At 25.0% G+C, this 21,902-nt stretch overlaps 1 protein-coding gene across 6 annotated transcripts in view; it reads left to right on the top strand.

Moving 5' to 3' along the window:
• LOC117179159 (reticulon-1-A) overlaps positions 1–17,909 on the top strand; it is a 123,640-nt gene extending 105,731 nt beyond the window's left edge. For all 6 annotated transcript variants that reach the window (XM_033370861.1, XM_033370860.1, XM_033370859.1 and 3 more), the window contains 4 exons: positions 2,034–2,241; positions 6,707–6,915; positions 8,520–8,625; positions 16,580–17,909. In XM_033370861.1, the coding sequence (XP_033226752.1) occupies positions 2,034–2,241; positions 6,707–6,915; positions 8,520–8,625; positions 16,580–16,634 (578 nt within the window). In that variant the 3' untranslated portion in view covers positions 16,635–17,909. The remainder of the gene's footprint in view (positions 1–2,033; positions 2,242–6,706; positions 6,916–8,519; positions 8,626–16,579) is intronic.
• Positions 17,910–21,902: the final 3,993 nt, after the last annotated feature.

Here is a 21,902-nt window from a genome sequence, read left to right as displayed (position 1 = left end):
TAGTAACGAAGTTTAGAGCCCCTGATGATGAAATTTAAATCTTTCTAATTTCAATTATCTGAATTTGGCAGAAGGTTCAAGTTTGAAAAATCCAAATTTTGAAATAAAGGGATTCAAACTTTCAAAGGAGTCAACCTAATAAATCTTTCAGTAATTAGTGATAAGACTAGAATAAATATTTTTATTTCATAAAATGTAATTTGATCCATCTCATTAATAAAATCTTTCAAGAATTATTAATTTCCAAATGCCCAATTAAAGTTATTTTTAATCTTCATTCTTATGATACTATAATCACTGAATACTAACTATAATTTAGAGAAGTGCCGTTAATTTTAAAGGATGACCATAATATCTGACACGTTTCTAAAATTAAAATTACTCATCATTTCGTGCTTCACATACCGGAAGTAAGGTGGTAGTCTACGTCGTTTGTTGCCATCTGTCATGCTAAATTGATTATCAGGTAATGAAAATTATTCTCTGGATGATGTCACCTATGAAATATTATCTATAACTACAAAATCTAGTACATTTCGAATAATCAATTTTGTTTAATATATTTGCTGGTGTTTATTCTTAATCGTCATTCGCGTGGGTGGTGATAGGTCTCTTTAATAGCTTCAATTGATTGCGTAATAGTCCTAATGGAAACTTAAAAGCAATATCGATAGTTATATTGAGTTTGGAGAAAATCCAAATATCATTTTTGGATCAAAAAGTTAAACAAAGTTTGGAAACTGGAACGGGTATATTTATGAGCTTTGATTCCAATTATAATGTTTTATTTAAAAAACTTTATTCTATATCTAAATTCAATGCATTTAATTATGTACTAGCAATATTATACGTACGTTAGAGCGCACAGGAAACATTGTATGGTCAATAATTATTATTAAGATGCAAACATAAAATAATATTACTATGCCTGCAAGGGTAAACTGTACAGTTTTATTATATTAAATTTATATTAAATTTAAAATAATTTAATTTTGAATACCTAGTTCTTGCCTTGTTTTATTTTTACGCCAATTGGTAAACTGGAAAGCTAATTTTAAAATATTCAGTTCCTAATGCTTTTTCGGAATTTTAAAAATTATCTTTCCATTAAACAAAACTTTAATATAATGAACAACATGAAAATTCAAAAACGGGTCTGTGATATCAACGGCAAGTGCTAAAAAATCAAATTTTCGTTGCGCCCCACATTGCCAACATGTTTAATTTTCGTTTACAATGTGAACAAAAATTTGATTCTTTCAGCACTTACTGTTGAGAGCACAAAACCGTTCTTGCATTTTCATGTTGTTAATTATATTTACTACATACCTCATGAACAAAATTTCAAATTGAGATGGAGCACTGTGTAAAACTGGCGAAAAGCTTTTAATTTTGACAAATTAAAATTACAAAGCTGTTATCATAACGATTGTCATTAGGCATTTCTGTAATTTTAGTTTATGATTATAAACTATATTGTATAGTAGTTCAAAGTAAAGCATATGTTTGAATTAAGTAATTAGGCAATTAAAACAGGACAGGTATAATAAGTAATTATAATTTTGCTACTGGTATAATTATAGCTATTGTTTCTTTCAAATGAACTCTTGGATTATGTAAGAACTCTAAATTTCTTTTGCATTTGAAAGTTTTAATTAAAAAACATTTACAATGGAATTGGTGTTCTAATTATGTTTCGATTTTCCAATTTGAAATTTAAATCCATCGGAATTGGGAGAGTTCAAATTTTAATGTTTTCAAATATATGAAAATAATTTTTTTTATGAATTTGAGATTTAAAAACTTTACGTCTAAGTAAATTGAAATAGATTTTTTTGGCATTACGACATCATTGTTGAATCCAAAAAGTAGCGTCACTAATTGCAGGTATTTCCAACCATTATTTTTTCAATGATGCCTCATTTTTTTAACTTTACATACCCCTAAAGTTAAGTTTTTGAATTCTAAAAAGCTTTTTTTACAACCACTTATTGATGAAAAATCATTATTAATTGATTTATTTCGATTTTCAGTGGCTGCTCTGATTTACTGGCGCGATCCCAAAAAATCCGGAATCGTCTTTGGTGTAATTCTGGGAGTGCTTTTATCGCTGGCCTACTTCAGTCTGATCAGCGTACTTGCATATACATCCCTTCTAACTCTCACCGGCACAGTAGCTTTTCGTATATACAAAGCTGTTATGCAGGCAGTTCAGAAAACGTCAGATGGACATCCCTTCAAGTAAGTCTTTCATCAATTTGCCTTTAAATCAAACCAAAATCTAATAAATGTTTCTTGAATAAACAAAAATCAAAGCGCCTACAAAAAACGTTTTCCCTCCCTTCATTCCTCCTAATTTCCCATATTTCCCCTCCCTTAATTTTCACTCACTTCCCTTCCTTGGGAAAAAGTACGACTATAAAGTTCTAGATAAGGAAATTAATTATGTTTTCCAACAAATTTATGTGGAATATTTTTTTGTAAAACATATGGTGAGATTTAACTACGAACTATGTATGAAAACATTTTATTAAGTATTTCAATTTATTCCCAAATTTTCTAATAAGCATTTAAGTAGATTTAAAATATAAAAATTTTTTTCAGTCTGGTTACCTATACTATTTTTATTTTTCGACCCTTGACGTTGGTAATATTAAAATAAATTCATTCGAAAATTGAAAACTGAAACATTTATACTTCAAGATTTGAAACTTCGTATTTTAAAATTTTGAAAATTCATAGTTTCCAAAATTTTTAACTTTTTAGTCTATACAAATTTTGAACAATCTATGTATATTTACAGGGTTGTTACAGATAATTTAAAACTTGTCAGGGAAATTCAGGGGAGTCCGGGAATTTCCCCTAAATGAAGTTAATTTTAGATTTTATTTTATTATTTTGTTCAAAATTCAACAATTTTGTTAAAAAGTCACTCTTTTTTGTTTTAAAATTCGCTTTTTTTTTTGTTGAAAATACATCTACTTTGATAGAAGTTGCATTTTTTCTGGCAAAATTGAATCTTTTTTGCTTAAAATCACAACTTTTTGGTTAAAAAAGAATCTGTTTTGGCCGAGGATTCAACTTTTTTTATATTGGTCTTTTTTGTTGAATTCAACTGTCTTTGCTTTAAAACTGAAATATGTTTTTTGGTTGAAATATCAACTATTATATTTTTTGTTGAAAATTCATCTTTCTCGATTGAAAATTCATTTACTTAGTTGAAACTTTGTTAAAAATTAAATTTGTTTGTTGATTAATCTTTTTAGTCGAAAGTCCTTTTTTTCGCACAAAATTTAAGTCTTCACTTTAAAAAAAAAATATATATATATATTTTTAATTATTTATTTAGCGTAACACTCAACTATTCTAAGTGGTTAAAAATCCCTGCGTTTTTTTGAAAATTCGTCTTTTGTAGCAGAATATTAATTTTCATGGGTAAAGATTTATTTCTCTGGTTCAAAATTTCACTATTAGGTTGAAGGTTTCTTTGGAAATTCAACTATTTGGTTGAAAATTAATTTTTGTCGTTTGAAGATTCATAATATTAGTTGAAAATTAATTTCTTTAACTGGAAATTAAGCTATCCCAATGTTTCTGAGAAATTGGTCTTTTTTACTAGAAATTTAATTTTCTTGCTTAAAAAACAATTTTTTTTACTGAAAATTGAACTATTCTATTGTTTGTCGAAAATTTATTTCTTCGGTTGAAAATTCGTTTTTTGTTGTTGTTTACTATTTCTTTTCTGACGGGAAATTTAACTCTTCTATTCTTGGTTGAAAATTGGTTCTTTTTCTGTTGAAAATTGATTTATTTTGTTGTAAATTTTTCTTTTTAGCAAAAAAATTGAACTTATGAGTAGAAAATGTAACTATTTTGTTGAAAACTCGTCTTTTCTAGGTAGAAAATTCATATTTTCAGGTTGAAAACTAAACTGGTTTGGGGGAAGTTTGTTGAAAATTCGTATTTTACTTAAATAAACTGTTTTTGACAGAAAATTAAAATATTTGGAAATTTTGAATTTAAAAATTATTAACTGATAAAACTTGGTTGAAAATTATACTACATTGTTAAAAATTCGTACTATATTGCTTAAATAAACTGTTGCTGACTGAAAATATTTTTCGGTATAAATATCAAAAGTTAAACTTTTCTATCAGAATTATTTGTTTATTGGGAATGGTTGAACTGCGATATGCCACCTAGTAACAAAAATCCAAACTAGAAAGAATAGGTACGATTTTAAAGATCCATTTTAATTCCCGCATAAAAGTGTTTTAACGATTTTTGTTGCGGAATTTAAAGTATTTATTGGATACTAAAAATAAGTCTTTTTTGGAAACAAAGGGGTTTAGATAGAATTCACATTTAATAAGGTGAAAAAACATATTTTTGTACAGAAATATTTTTCTTAAAAAAAAAAAACAATCATTCTTCCACTTATTGTGATTTTCCAAAGATTATAAACTTAAGTGGACTATTTAAAAATTTACTATTTAAAAACTGATCTAAAAGTTAGGATGAAATTCTTATATAAATTCGAATCGCAGGGTGGCCGCTGGACCAAAAAATCGGAGACCGGGAAATGACAGTGAATTTATTTTTTCGCAAGAAATTTTCCAAATTTATAGACAAAAATCTGTCTAACTGTGATTTCCATCGCTTTTTAAATAATTAGTTCAATTGTGTTTTTTTTTCCAGTTATATATGTAATTCATTTTAAAATGCGTATTTCCAAAATCTTCCACTTTAACAAATTTTTAATTTTAGATTTTAATTGGTAAGTGTACATTTTATTTTCAAGAAGGTTAAAAAGCAGCTTTAAAGACTTAAGCCATTAAAAATTAGAAGCGTTTGAAATCGAAGATTTTAGATAAAAAATATTTTTAGTTGATCAACTGCCAATATAAATTAATAGTGATTTTTAAAATTGAACTATTTTTAATTTTAACATAATAGCAAAATAAGATATTCAGAATTAAAATCTTTTATTAAATTTCACGTATTATTTTAGTCTAAAATATTAAATTTTTAAAGCAGCCAATTTGGAATTTTTTAATTAAGAAAAATAAGAATTAATTAATATTTAGAAATATCTGACTGTTTATTTAAAATCAGTAATTATAGTAAATATTAAAAACTAAATTTTGAACGTTACATTTTAATTGTTCTATTAAAAAAAAATTAATTTGTAAGTAAAAAATGTTTGAATTTCGGCGTAAATAGCCCACGATCTTATTTAAAACAAAATCTAGATTTTGGCTGATTTCGAACAAAAAATTTAAAAGCTTTTTAAAAATTTTGAATGGCTTCAGAAGATCAAAAAACATTTCCTATGAAAATTGAAAATGATTTTTGTTTTAAAAAGATAATTTTGAGTGATTATTTAAAAAGATTTAGAAAGATTTACGAAATGATCAAAAATGAATGTGGAAGATTTTAAGAAAACTGATTTGATTTGGCAGAATTAAAAAAAAATATAAAAAATTGGATTAATTTTAAGGGATGTTTAAAAGTTCTAAAATAATTTCAAAAATAATAAAAAATTTGAAAAAAATGTAAACAACATGCAGATGTTTCAAGATTTTCAAATAAAATTTGGAAGCATTTTAAGGATTTTTGAATCATTTGAAATATAAATAATTTAACTTTTAATCTAAGAAGTGTTCAGTACATAAAAAAATGTAATCGTTCAATTTTTAATGTTTCTGGCTTATAATTGCTTTAAATGATATAGTTTTGACCATTTTTAAATCCATTGATCGATTCTTCAATTTAGACTTTCAAGCATTGAAAATGATAACGTGGATTTATATTTTTAGAACTGAATTCAAATCTTTGAACTCTACAATTTATAAAAGTTAAAAAATTTATTTTCCAGTTGAAGTGCATTTAATTAAAAATTGCTTAGTTTAAAAGTGTTAGTAGCTTCTATTTTACACGTGTTCATTATTGAGCATTTAAATCAGATTTGAATACAAAATTATTGAATTAAAAAACTTTTAAACTTCAATTTTAAAAGTTTGAAATTCAAGATTTCCACTTTGAGTGCTTTCATTTGCAGCTCACACTTTATTCATTAAAATGGAAAAATTTCTGGCTTTAGAGTTTAATTGTTTAAATTTCATTTACCATGAAAAATGTTTACAAACCGGGGAAAAAACCGTAAATTTTTTTCTTGGATTTAAACGGCCACCCTAAATCGCCTATTATTCGTATTCAATCATTGTTTTATACTTCAGAAAAATATCGGAAAAACCCTTTTAGGCAAAAATTAATGTACATATTTAAACTGGTACCTAATCTTTCTAGTTCCAGGTTTCGGCACAAGGTGGCGAAATGTTAAACCACTATTCCCAATAGAAGATTTATCCCTTTGATTGAAAATGTAATAATTTAACAAAAATTCCTTTTTCCTTGGTTGAAAATTGATTGTTTAATTATTGATTTGATCATTGATCTCCTGGGTGTGAGGTTGTTTTTATACATGAAAGCAAAATTTAGAATGGCCAGGCAGAAGTCAGGGAATTTGGAAATTGGCATTTTATAAAAAACCTGAATTTCACAAAAGTTGGGCCTGTTTTAAATTATTTATTGGTTTGAAAATTAAAGAAGGGAATTTGTCGGCATCAAACGTATCATGAATATTGATTATATTTTTAGAAAAAATGTATATTGTACGCATATATTAAGGATCTGTTGTTTTTAGGGATATCCTAGACTTGGATCTGACATTACCCGCTGAAAGGGTGCATGAGGTTGCAGATGTTGCAGTTGCAAATGCAAATGCTGCACTCAGCGAACTGCGCAGGCTGTTTTTGGTTGAGGATTTGGTCGACACTTTGAAATTCGGAGTTGGATTATGGTGCCTAACCTACCTCGGATCCTGGTTCAATGGAATGACGCTCGTAATCATTGGTCAGTTTCTAATATCATTTATATATTGATTTAATTTTTAATCATTACGTTCAAATTTTAATATTTATTTTTTAAATTATTATATTTAAAATTTTAACTTTATATAAATTGTAAATAGTTATATTTTAAAATATTGATTTAAAGCATAAATTGTTATAAGTTAGTTTTCAAATTACTTTTAGGAAAACAATACAATATATTTTTCAAAAATCAAGTCATTTCTGTACCGAAAACAATGTCCTAAATAACGATTATAAAATAATCAATTAAAATATTGGATATTTGATGAAATGGCTTGTATATTATAAAATAAAATTTTTTTAGAGATAAAAAATATATTTGTGATTTAAAGTCATTAAATTAGCTGTCTCTAACTACATAGGTGAATGATAAAACCTTACAAAAGTTTTTAAACATTGATGTATATTTATTTTAATGAATTTTATTTTCCTGTCGAAAATTAGGGAAACAGTAAAGGATATGTTGAAAATTTTGTGACATTAAAATTCTGGTATTTGACTATTAATGGTCAGAGAAAATAAAAAATTGTTCATGGAAAATTTAGGAAGTTTTGTGGTCACCCTGATATAATATTCTTATTATTAGTTTATTTGCCTTATATTTCTTTCTTTTTTGCAGTTGTTTCCTCCTGGCAATTATATTTTTCGTTCAAAATTTTTATTTTTTGGTTGAAAATTCAATAATTTTGTTAAAAAGTCATCCTTTTTTAAAAATTAAAATTCAATTGTTTTTATGAAAATTATCTTTACATGAGAATTCAGCTATTTTTTTGAAAAAATTTTTTGTTTGTTTAAAGATTCATCTATTTTAGTACAAATTTCATCTGTTTGGATAAAAATTCAAATATTTAATTGAAAATTGACCTAATTGATTGAAGGTTAAAGCAACTAGTTAACAGATATTTTGTTTATAAAAATTCTTAATTTTAGTTGAAAATTTATCTCTGGTTGAAAATTCGTTGTTTTTTTTTTGCTGAGAAATAATTTATTTAACTTTAAATTTAATTAATTTGGTAAAAGATGGACTATTTTCTTAAAAATTAATTTATTTGTTTGAAGATACATCTTTTTAGTTGAAAATTGAACTATTTTGTTGAAATTTATTATTTATATAGCAATATTTGCATGAACTTAATTTTCTTTCTTGACTGAAAAATCATGATTCGTTGAAAATTCGTCCGTTTTGTTGGAAAATTCATAATTTTAGCTGAAAATTCATATTTTTGGTTTAAAATTGAAATATTTTGTTGAAAATTAGATTATTTTGATAGAAAATTGGTCCACTTTCATTGAAAATTTGTTTCTTTCGATGAAAATGTTACTGTATTAAAAAAAGTTGATTATTTGTTTGAAACTTGAATGGTTTTTGATTGAAGTATAATCTTTTTTATTAGAAATTTCGACTATTTAGTTAAAAATTCATATTTGTAGTTTGAAAATTCAAAAGTTTGGTTAAAAATTTAACTATTTGGTTAAAGAATTGACTTCTTTTCTTGAAAAAAATATATTTTCATAAAAAATTATAAATATTTTGTTGAAAATTCGCCCTCTTTTAATGAAAATTCATCTTCAATTATTTTTTAGGAGTGGTGGCCTTGTTTACGCTTCCAAAAGTGTACGAAACGAACAAAACCCAAATCGACCAAAATTTAGCTTTAGTACAAGCGAAGATTAATGACATCACAGCTAAGTAAGTTATTTTTATATTATTTATTTCCTAATTTAATTATAGAAAAAAATCAACTATTTTTTAAAAATAATTTTTGGAAAATTGCAGAATTTAATTGAAAATTATAGTTACTTGTAAAATTTTGTAGAAGTTTCCGAATTCTGGTAAAAAGTCTAATAGTTTCTTGTATATTTTTGTTGTTGTAATTTGCTGATTTTTTTCTAAACCAATATTTTGACTCTTTTTAAATTAGCAATTTAAATCAGATATACAAAACTAAACAATTTGAAGCTAAATTGTTTGAAGCAGAAAGCCTTAAATCTTTATAAATTCTAAGAGCTTAATTTAAACTTTAAACGTTACAATTTTAAGTGTTTTACTTCCAAAGTTTTGTATTAATCAGCGAAAGTCTAGTATTTCTATGCATAAATAACAGTTGACCAATTATTCATTTAGAAAAAATTCGAATAAGTTTGAGTGTTATTTAGAGTTTTTGAAAACTTTCAAACTTAATGTGAAACTTGAAAAGATTTCAAAAAGTTTAAAATAAATTATATATTTTTGAAGATTTCGAACAAAAATTTTAGTAGCTTTTAATCATTTTGAACGTTTATAAAAGATTCTAAAAAGTTTATTAAGATTCCTAGAAAAATTGAAAATGATTGTTTAAAATTAGTTTTAAGAAATTAAGAAAGATTTCAAGAGATATCCAAATTGCAAAAAAAAAATAATCTGGAAGATTTTAAGGCATTTTTTTATGTTTCTGACTTTATTAAATGCTGTAGGGAAAATTCTAGTAATTTTAAACGATATTTAGAAGTTTTCAACAAATTATTATCACTTTTTTAAATGTAAAGCTTTTAATTTCATATATTTGAGGGAATTTAACAAATTCAAAGGAATTATTAATTTATTTCATTAATTTGAAGGGGATGCAATATGTTTGAAATATTTTAGAATAGAGAATTTTAAAGAATTTGGGAAAATACGGAACGATTTTACAGGACCTATAAGTTCTCAAGACATTTAGAAAGATTTCACGGGATTATATAAGGTTCCCGAGGATTTCAATGATTTTAAGGATTTTTTAAAGGCCCTCAATGCAATTTAATAAAATTTTCTGGTTTATAAAGAATTTACCCACGAGGAGTGAAGTATTTCGTAGGGTTTCAAAGATTTGAAGAGACTTAAAACTATGTTTTTTTTTTAATTCATCAAGTCTTGTTCAATTACCCTGAATTCTTTGAAATTTATAAAAAATTTTGAATTCCCTGGAATTCTTCTAAATTTAATGAAGTCTGCTTAATTGAATGATTTTTTTAATTTTAATTTTTGAAAGTTTGTAAAGAATTTCAAAAAACTTGAAAGAATTTTACAGCGCATATAAGGTTTTAAGGTATCTAAAAAGATTCTAAGATTTTAATTATAATATTTCTTAAGGATTTCAAAGATTTGAAGAGATTTTCAAATATTTTTTGAAATTAATTTCGAATACGCCCTGAATTTTTTAAAATTCTTATAAATTCACTTGATTGTTTTTTTTTTTTTTTATTTCAGCTTGATTTTTTATGAATTTTATCGAATTCTTCAGATTGCCCTTAAATTCCTCCAAATTTACTCAAATTTTATTATAGATTATAAATAAATTCTTATAAATTCTTATAAATTCCCTGGAATACTTTTACATTCACTCATTCTAATGAATCATTTGTAAATGTATCTTTATATTAATATATTTGACTATGTTGTTGAAAAATCGCTTTTTTTATTTGAAATTAATTTCTCAACTGATAGTTTAACACTATTCTATTTTTTGTTGAAAATGAACGTTTATAGTCCAAAATTCTAGTTTCTGGTTAAAAATTCATGTATTTTGTTGAAAATTCTTTCCTTTAGGTAGAAAATTTATCTTCTGGGTTAAAAATTCATCTTTTTGATTGAAAATTCAACAGTTCGTTTGCAATTTTTCTCTCTTCCTTGACTAAAAAATCTTTCTTAGTTGTTATGTTTTTTAATTGGAAATTTCGTTGTTTTCGTAGAAATTAATCTCTTTAATTACAATTTTTATTATTATAGTCAAAGATTCTTTATTTTAGTTGAAAATTCATCCCTTTGTTTGAACATGTAACTATTTCATTTTTAATTCGTCTCTTTGGTTTTAAAATTCATCTCCTTTGTTTGAAAACCTATTCTTTTTCATTTGAAATTTGACTGGCATTTTCAGTTAAAAATTCATGTATTTCGTTGAAAGTTCGTCTTTTCTGAAAAAATTAGTCTTCTTGGTTAAGAATTCATTTTTTTTTTAAATTCAGCAACTACAGTTAAAGATTCATAATTTTAGTTGAAAATTCATCTTTTTTGTTTAAAATTCAACTATTTCAATTGATGATTCATGAGTTTAGTTGAAAATTAATCTTCTTTAGTTCAAAATTCAACTATTGGCTTAAAAGTTTGTCCTCTTTACTTCAAAATTCAACTATTTCTTTAAGAATTCATAATTATGTTTTGTTTAGAAATCAACTTTTTTGGTAAATAATAAACTTTCTTCTATGAATAATAAACTTTTTTTAAAATGTATATTTTTGATAAAAAATTCAAATATTCCAGTTAAAGATTCATCATTTTAGTTTAAAATTCACCTTTTTGTTGAAAATTTATCAGTTTGGACCGAAATTAGTTTTTTAAACTGAAAGTTTTAGTCATTCCATTTTTAATCGAGAATTGATATTTTTCAGTTTAAAATTCAAATAATTAATTGAAAAATCAAGTATTTTGTGTAAAAATCGTATTTTTTGGTAGAAAATTTAATTTCTAGTTTGAAAACTAATCTTCTTGTTTGTAAATGCATCTTTTTCATTGAGAATTCATCTATCCCAGTTAAATATTCATAATTTTTGTTGAAAACTCTTTATTTTCATTGAAAATTTCTTTATTTTTTTGGTGTAAAAATTAATATTTTTAACTCAAAATTGAACCATCTCATGTTTTGTTGAAAACCTATGTTTTCTATTCAAAATTTCATCTATTTTGTTAAAAATTGATTTTTTTTTAGAGGAATATTGAACTAATTGGTTGAGAATTAAGGTTTTTGTTGAAAAATCGTTTTTTTTTTTGTTAAAAATAATCTTCTTGCTTGAAAATTCAACTGTTTGGTTAAAAATGCATCTATCTTGTTGAAAATACAATATTTTTACTTAAAAAATTGGGATTTTGAAGCGGTTTAAATTGAATTAAATATAGTGTGACTTTAGAGACAAATTTAAAAAATGATTATTTATATTTTTAGTATTATTTAATTACATTCTTAATCGATAATGCTATTTCGTTTCGAAATATCTTGTAATAAAACGTGTCAAGGCTTTCTCCGAATCTGAATTAAACATTTTAATTGAATCCTTAAAAACTGAAAAAAAAACAAATTATTTATAAAAAATTCTATGTACCTGAAGTTCGGAACGTTCACATGAACGAAAAACTTCCTATTTTTATTGTATCAATAAATATAAATTTAAGTACAATTAACATAATGCATGTGAAGTTTATTTTGCAATCTGTTTTTTTTTGCAATATAAATTAAATCAATATTTTAGCTTTGTTTCTACTTTACAAAGCCATCAATAAAAATTTCTTTCATTTGAACTTTCAAACTTCAGGTACTTATAAACTGTCGAAAAGATATTCATATTCCGAGTCAAATGTAAAAAAAAATGCAAAATATTTTAATGATTCCGTACTTCAAAAAATTATACCTGGAAAAAGCTTGAGATACCTGACAAAAAAACGGAATTGTCAAAGAACTTTTTTCCAGGTTTTGAGTAGACAACCTGGATTTAATTCTGTGTAGAAAATATTTTTTATTGGGAATGATGGTCTTCTATTTCGCCACCTGGTGTCGAAAACTGGAACTAAAAAGAGTAGGAACCATTCTAAAAATGTACATTAATTTTGGCATAAAAGTGTTTTTACGATATTTTTGTGAAATATAAAACAATGATTGAATACGAATAATAGACGATTTAGGGTGGCCGTTTTAATCCAAGAAAAAAATTCCTGGTTATTTTCCATTTGAATGAATAAAAAGTGAACTGCAAATGAAAGCACTCAAAGTGGTACTATTGAATTTCAAACTTTTAAAATCCAGGTTTAAAAGTTTTTTAATTCAATAATTTTGTATTCAAATCTCATATCATTTCCAATGCTCGAAATTCTAAATTAAAGAATCAATCAATGAATTTAAAAATCGTCAAAATTATATCATTTAAAGAAATTTTAAGCCAGAAACATTAAAAATTGAACGATTACATTTTTTTCATAAAGTGAACACTTCTTAAATGAAAAATTAAATTATTTATATTTCAACTGGTTAAAAAATCCTTAAAATGCCTCCAAATGTTATTTGAAAATCTTGAAACTTCTGCATGTTGTTTAAATTTTTTTCAAATTTTTTATTATTTTTGAAATTATTTTAGATCTTTTAAACATGCTTTAAAATTAATCCAATTTTTACTATTTTTTTTTTAATTCTGCTAAATTAAATAAATTTCCTTAAAATCTTCCACATTCATTTTTGAAAATTTCGTAAATCTTTCTAAAACTTTTTAAATAATCACTCAAAATTTTCTTTTAAAAATAAAAAACCTTTTCAATTTTCATAAGAAATGTTTTTTGATATTCTGAACCCATTCAAAATTCTTCAAAAGTTATTGAATTTTTTGTTTGAAATCTGCCAAAAACTGGATTTTGTTTTAAATTAGGCCGTGGGCTATTTATACCGAAATTCAACAATTTTACTTACAAATTAAATTTTTTTAATAGAACAATTAAAATGTAACGTTCAAAATTTAGTTTTTAATAGTTACTATAATTATTGATTTTAAATAAACAGTCAGATATTTCAGCTATTTCTAAATATTAATTAATTCTTATTTTACCTTCATTAAAAAATTCCAAATTGACTGGTTTAAAAATTTGATATTTTAGACTAAAATAATACGTGAAATTTTATAAAAGCCTTTAATTACGAATATATTATTTTGAAGTTATTTTAAAATTGAAAATAGTTTATAAAGTTTCGATTTTTAACGTTAGAAACTGGAAATTCTAAAATTGCAAACAGATTTCGAATCTTCTTGTAAAATTAATTATTATTCACTTTTTTAATCTTAAAGAACAGTTTAATTTTAAAAATCACTATTAATTTGTATTGAAAGTTGATCAACTAATAATATTTTTTATCTAAAGTCTTTAAAACTACATTTTTAAATTCTTTGAAATAAAGTGTACACTTGACAATAAAAATCTAAAATTAAAAATTGGTTTAAGTGGCAGATTTTGGATATAGGCATTCTACAATGAATTACATATATAATTAAAAAAGATCACAATTTAACTAATTATTTAAAAAACTATGGAAATCACAGACAGATTTTTGTCTATAAATTTGAAAAATTCCCGGGCAAAAAAAATGCACTGTCATTTCCCGGTCTCATAAAATTCCCGATTTTCCGGTCCAACAGCCACCCTGCTATTGGAATTTAAATAACAATTCTATCCTTACTTTTAGATCAGTTTTTAAATAGTAAATACTTCATGTATAAATTGATGAAAATTTACTTTGAGTTCATTTTTGTTTTAAAATATGTCCATTTAAGTTTATAATCTTTGGAAAATCACAATAAATGGAACAATGATTGTTTTTTTTTAATTTAATTTTTTTGAAGAAAAATATGTTTTGTCACCTTATTAGATTTAAATTCTTTTTAAACCCCTTTGTTTTCAAAAAAGACTTATTTTGACTATCCAATAAATACTTTAAACTTCGCAACAAAAATCGTTAAAACACTTTTATGCGGAAATTAAAATGGATCTTTAAAATCGTACCTATTATTTCTAGTTCGGATTTTTGTCACCAGGTGGCGTATCGCAGTTTGCCAATTAGAGTTCTGAGACGGTTATATTACTTTGAGAACGGTAACGAGAATGAGAATATTACCGAGAAATAAATTGTCTGAGAACTTATGAGAATCTCAGAATTTATTTTAATTAATAAAATATTGCATTTTTTCCTTAATTTTTCGATTGAAAATTTAACTCCGTTTTTGAAAGTTTGTCTGTTTTATTTTAAAGTTTACCTGTTTTAGTAGAAATTAAATCTTTTTTTGATAAAAATGCAAATGTTTCGTTAGAAATTAAGCTATTATACTATTTTCTTGGAAACTTAGCTAATACGTAGAAAATTTACTTTTTGTTTAAAATGTATATTTTGGTGTTGAAAAATGAGCTGAAATATTTTCTGGATATTTTTTTTCCACTTATAAAAAAAAAATTTGTTTTTTATTACAAATTCATCTGTTTTAGTACAAAATCGATATTTTTTGGATAAAAGTGCAACTATTTGGCAGAGAATTTAACTATTTTGTTAAAAATTCATCCTTTTTGGTTGAAAAATTTTTTTTTCGTAGAAACTTATTTTTGTTACAAAAATTCAATTTTAGATGTTACTGAGTTAACTGGAATCTTTTTTTGATGAAAAATCAACTTTTTTGGTAATAAAAAGTTCTTCTACTTTAAGATAAATTTCATATTTTTTGATAAAAATGCAACTATTTGCTAGAGAATTCAACAATTTTGTTTAAAAAGTCATGCTTTTCGGTTAAAAATTCGTCATTTTGGATTGAAAATTCAATTTTTTTGGTAGAAAATTATTTCTTGTTAAAAAATTCATAGTTTGATCGTGCAAACTCGACTAAGATATTTTTCAACAGAAAAGTCGACTATTTTTTTGAAAATTTATCTTTTATCTCTTTATCACTTATCTGTTATTGAAGAAATTCAATTTTTTGTATGAAAATGCAAATGTTTGGTTACAAACCGTTCTTCTTTTCTTGCTAATTCAACTAATTCGTTTAAAACATTTGGTTGAATCGCTCTGTTAAGAAATTACTTTTTTTCTTAAATATTTATATTTAAAGTTGAAACGTCATCTCGTTGGTTAAAAGTTTAATTATCTTGTTATAAATTAATCTTTTTTAATTGAAAATTCAACTACTTGGGTCAAAGTTAAACTACATTGTGAAATTTTTTTATTGAAAGCTTATTTCTGGTTAAAAATTTAACTGTTTAGAGGAAAATACTGTTCGTTGTTGTTAAGAATTCATTTTTTAGCAGAAAATAGAACTTTTACATTTTTTAAGATTGATATTTTTTAGTTAAAATTCGCGTTCAATTTTTGTAAAAAAATATTATGTTTTAGTTTAAAATTTAGATAAATTTTTATTTATTTTTTGAGGGAAAAGTATTTGTTGGAAATTCGTCTTTTTAGGTGGAACATTCCAGTATTTAGTTAAAAAGTTATCTTTTAAAGTAGAAAAAACTTTTTTTTTTTGTTTAAAATAAATAAATTCATTTGTAAATTTTTAATTTTTATATGAAGCACTGTTTTATTCCGCTTATAAAATATTTTATGGTAAAAATTTGATAAGATTAAAATAATGGTATTTGAATATTGATGATTTCAATTGAAAAATTAGTCAAAGAAAAATCAGAGAATTTTGAAAAAATGTCACACTCCTAAGTTTTCCGGGAGTGGGTTCTTCTTATTCTACCTCGTGGTATTTATTCAATAATGTGAGTCAGTTGCATTTTGTGGTAGAGTTTCAGTATAACAGCGTTAAATAATTAATGAACTGCTGCTTTGCATATTTTAAATTCCTGAATATGTCTGAGCTAGAAAATAATTTATATTCAACCGTTGATGTAACCTGAACAATAAAAATATTGTTGAAAATCATAAATTCTTTTAAATTCTCTCATATTCTTGGTTATATAGCCTGAACTTAAATTCTCGGGGATTTAAGAACTCTATTCCCAATAGAAGAACTATAATCAGTATAATTTATGTATAATATATTTGCATAAAAATAGTGTTTTTCCCCATCCGAGTCCTGCTAATAATGCAAAAAAAAAATTATTGCAGAGTGAAGGCGGCTATTCCCCTCGGCAAGAAGGCTGAGCCTGCGAAGGAAGAATAAATGAGCTGCAGCGCATACGTAATTCTTGAAGAGTTGGCAAGTTAAGAGGGAAAAGTGAGAAGTGTTCTAGAGAGATGGCTTTTTTAGCAGCGTACCAATAAATACGCTTAAAGTGCGTATGAAGAAGGCAACGAATACGAGACATCGCGGTTGATTCCGGCAACAACAGCCGTTTCGAGAGCGGGAACAGAAACTTTAAAAATAGGCAGGCAAATCAAGATCCGATTGATGATCGATAACCAATATTCTGAAGTAATGAATGTCTGTCTAAAGTAAGAAATAATAAACAAGGGGAAAAGAAAAATGTGTTGTAAAACGTAGCGATTTATTGAACCGTTTGGTTGGCAAAGAACGGCGAAATATTGTAGGGAAGTGTCTGCAGTCTGCAGCGTAATTGAAAATCGATATCGTTCCTTTTGATAGATAAATCTCATTCCTTGTTCAGCATCAGCATCCTCCTTTCGACGATACTCAGCCCTTGATCGAGAAGTGGCAACTATTTTGAAGTATTAACGAATGAGCATTAAACGCCCTTTTTCAAAACGATCAGCGAGACAAGAAGAGTCTTTTGAGCCAATAATATTGACTGTCCCACCTTTTTTTTTATGTAGGACGGCGCCGAGATGTTCCGTTTTGTGGCCAACGCAGATGATGGGTCGATAAGAAAGGGAAAACAAGTGAGGTTTTGAGATTTTGAGGGGAACACGATGATACATACCGATAGGGCTTGATATGAGCGCTTGACGGAGGTTGTTTCTTTTTTATCGTTAGGTCTTAAGATATCGTCTAATGTCCAGCGGTCCCTCGTGTTTTAGTTGTTAACGTAAATAGATATTTAAATAATGATAAAAGAATAAAATAAAGCGAATATACAAAGGAAGATTCGTCGTATCTGTCTCTTAACGATGTTGATTGCGAAATATTGCTATTATATTATATAATAATGATTATTGTAATTATACAGCTAATATATGATTATTATTATTACTATTATTATTATTACTATAATAAAGCGACATCAAGTTATAAATAGAAGATTAATAATTGGTAAATGAAAGTTGGGTCGTAATGAGGCGTTAAAACGATGAGGATGCAACTTTATATTATATTGTAACCTAATATCTTTCTTAACTATTATTACCAAATCACGTGTTTTTATCGAGACGGTGGCAAATGTTAAGAACTCAGATCGTAATACCGCTTCTTGACGTTTTCATTATTGCATCTGCATTCGCACGATTTATTTATAAATAAATGATATTAAGAAGAAATCGTTGAGCTGACTTTTTTTTTCATCTCAATCGAAAATTATACTTTATCTGATTATTGTATTGGTTAAAAGAATAAAATAATCAATGTAAATAATTAATATAAATATAAATTTATTAATTAACTAGTTAGTTAATTAGTGAAATTTAAATATAAATAAAATAATAAAATTGGTGGTCTCTACCATTTCGCCATCTGGTGTCGAAAACTTGAACTAGAAAGAGTAGGTACAATTTTAAAGTTGTACATAAACTTTTACATAAAAGTGTTTTACGATAGTTTTGTGAAGTATAAAACAATGATTGAATGCTAAAAATAAATCTTCAATAAAAATCAAATAGTTTTAGATAAAATTTCCATTTTATACAGTAAAAAACACATTTTTGTCAAATAGGTTTAAAAAAACAAGAGCAATTATTTCATGATTTCATGTAAGTTTCAAGGAATTTAAGTTTAAATAAACATTAGTTAATCTATATAGCGACAAATTTTATCCAAAGAATACGAATAATAGACGATTAAGGGTGGCCGTCTTGATCCAAGAAAAAAATGCCCGGTTTTTTTCCGGTTCGCAAAAATTTTTCATGTTCAATGAAATTTAAAAAATCGAGCTGTAAAGCTAATAATGGTTCTATTTGAATAATAATTTGCACATATAAAATGAAAGCTACTAACACTTTGAAACTCAACATTTTTTAATTAAATGCAGTTCATCAGCCAAATTAAAAATTTAATAAATTGTAGAATTAAGATTCAGTTATAAAAATATAAATCCACGTTATCATTTTCAATTTTCTAAAGTCTAAATTGAAGAATCAATCAATAAATTAAACATTTTTGAAAATTGTATAATTTAAAGCAATTTTAAGCCAGAAATATTAAAAATTGAACTATTATATTTTTTTATAAACTGAACACTTCTTAAATTAAAAGTTAAATTATTTATATTTTAAATGGTTAAAAACCTTTAAAATGCTTCCAAATTTCATGTTTGATAATTTTTAAAATCTTCCCAAATATTTTTGAATAATCACTCAAAATTATCTTTTCAAAATAAAAGTCATGATTAATTTTCATGGGAAATGTTTTTTTAATCTTCTGAAGCCATTAAAAATTCTTTAAAATCTTTTTAATTTTTTTGTATGAAATCTACCAAAATCTAGATCTTGTTTTAAATTAGTACTTCTTAGTTTTCTTAATTACAAAATTTCAAATTGAATGGTTTAAAAATAGAATATTTGGGACTAAAATAATATGTGAAATTTAATAAAAGCTTTTTATTATGAATATATTAGTTTAAGGTTGTTTCAAAATTGAAAACAGTTTATAAAGTTTCAATCAGGCTTTTAAATCCTAAAGAGGAATTCAATTTTAAAAATCATTATAATTTATATTGACAGTTGATCAGCTAAGAATGTTTATTTTTATTATCGAAAATCTTCGATTTGAAACGCTTCTAAGTTTTAATTGCTTACGTCTTTAAAATAAAATGTACACTTGACAATTAAAATCTAAAATTTAAAATATTTTTAAATGGACGATTTTGGAAATGCGCATTTTAAACTAAATGATATTACAATAAACTTTTTTATGCGCAAATTAAAATCCATCTTTAAAATCGTACCTGTTCTTTTTAGTTCTGATTTTTTTTCACCAGGTAGCGCATCACAATTTAACCATTCCCAATAGACCGAATCCATTTCAAATCAGACAGGTTCTATATTTGAAGTCGCAGAATCTTTTGGGGAACAAAATATGTTGTTTTTTCTTGGAGGAAATTTGGCGATACGTATTTTTGCAGTTTCTGAAAAAAAGTCATTAACTATTATATATTTCATTAAAAAATTGATTTAAAACCTTTTTTTAGTAAATTTTTGATTTAATAAATTTAAATTTTCGCAAAACTCGGACGGTAAAAAATAATTTTTGAACCAAGCGTGGATTAGTTAGAATTGTAATTAAAAAAATTAATTTTTTAATAATAAAAACAAACCATTTTTTAATGAAATATATGATAGTTGTTAATTCAATTATTTAAAAAACAGTTGAATTTAACGATAAAGACGAATTAAAAAAAAAGTGAATTTCGGCCAAAAAGATTAACCTTTATCAAAATACATGAATTTTCGACTAAAAAAATAGAGAAGTTAAAAAAATCTATTTTCAATAAATAAAAATATGATTTTTCTATCAAAAACTTAAATTTTAATTTTTTAATTTTCAACCAAAAAGATTAATTTTCTACATAAAAAAAACGGATTTGCGACAAATTACGTAAATTTTCCAACAAATAGTTGAATTTTTAAATTTAAAAAGATCAATTTTTAACCAATCGGAAAATATGAATGTTGTTTTTTAGATGAAATTTGGCGATACGTATTTTGGGAATCTGTGAAAAAAATTTCACGAAGTTATGCATATTTCAATTTTTTGCTTCATTTGAAAAAAAAAACAATTTTTTTTCTTTAAAATTATATAACTTTTGACCTAATTGAGCCTTTTAATTTATAATTTAAAATTAGAGATAACAGATAACTAAAATTTTCTAATACACTCCCCCATTGTAAAATAAAAAATAATTCTTGAACCAAAAGTGGATTAGTTAAATTTTTAATTAAGAAAAAATTAATTTTCAACTAAAAAATATCAATTTTCAACCAAAAAAATTAATAAGTTGAAAAAATCTATTTTTAATAAATAAAATACGAATTTTCGATAAAAAAAATTAATTTGTAGCAAAGTAGCGATTTTCAACTAATTAGTTAAATTTTCAACAATAAAAGATAAATTCTCAAAGAAAAAATGTATTAGTTGATATTTTAAGCAAAAAGGGTGAACGTTTAATAGTCCTGGGGCTGGGTATGATCCCATATGCACTAAGACCGCCAAAGCTGAAAACCCTCTATTCTTATGTATTTTGAACCCTTTGAATCCGAATCCACAACTTAATTTTTCGAAAAATGTGTACAACATTGTTTAAATTGCAATTGTTTAAACAAATTATGAAAACGTCGTTTTTTCGATTCGGACAATTTTTTTTTAGAAAATATGGCTCATTTTAAGAAGAAAAGGTCTCCAGTAAAATTTTCGTAAAATGTATATTTCAAAAGATATAAATTTTTGAAGGTCGGAAATTTGACGTTTTTTACTAACTTTCAGTGTTGATTACTTTTGATCTACTGAACATTTTTGAAATTTTCAAAAACGTAGGCATTCTTTGAAACTTACTCTACAAATTGACATAGATTTCCATTAGCGCAGCTCTCTGGAAGTTGCTTTTTTTGCGATCAACAATAGGGCTCTCTTAAGAATCGAAACAGTACTGTATACGCTTTTCGGATGATATCGAAAATTTTATTATTGCAAATTTTTCTTCATGGATGTAAAGGAATTCACAACAGTTAAGTATATCAACTATTAGTATCGTAATAAATGTAATTACTATAATAATATATACAATTATTATAATATTTACGAAAATAATCATGACTGTTACTAAAATTATTTTAATTATCGATAGCGTAAACATAATTGTTTGCCCAAGTCTGTGAAACCGTGAATTATTTTCTTTTAAATGAACATTTGAATTTGCCTCCGATTCGGAACTCGATCGATATCAGCAAGTAAATTGTTTGAATGAAAAGCCAGATATTTTAAATCCTCTTATGTTTGGTTATGAAATGAAGGATGAGACATTGATACCTAAAAAAATACACATATTGCTACCGCCTCCAGACGATTTCGTTATGTGTTGTAATTGCAAAGCTTGTATAAGTGAGAAATTTTGTCCATGTGTAAAATATAAAGCTAAAAGCATTTCTTTTTGTGCATGTCAGAAAGACAAAAAATGTAGAAATAAATATACATAATCTACTGTAAAATATACTTGTGTAAATTAATATTTTAACATAATTTATATAACATTCGACAAGTTCTACAATACCTGAAGAGAACATAGAAAACCTAACCATGAAAAATGACAATATATTTGAGCGGTGC

Source organism: Belonocnema kinseyi, chromosome 8 (assembly GCF_010883055.1).
Source record: "Belonocnema kinseyi isolate 2016_QV_RU_SX_M_011 chromosome 8, B_treatae_v1, whole genome shotgun sequence".
Taxonomy (NCBI): Eukaryota; Metazoa; Arthropoda; class Insecta; order Hymenoptera; family Cynipidae; genus Belonocnema; species Belonocnema kinseyi.
The sequence above is the reverse complement of the archived record's forward strand: the minus strand, read 5'-3'. Positions and strand labels throughout refer to the sequence as shown.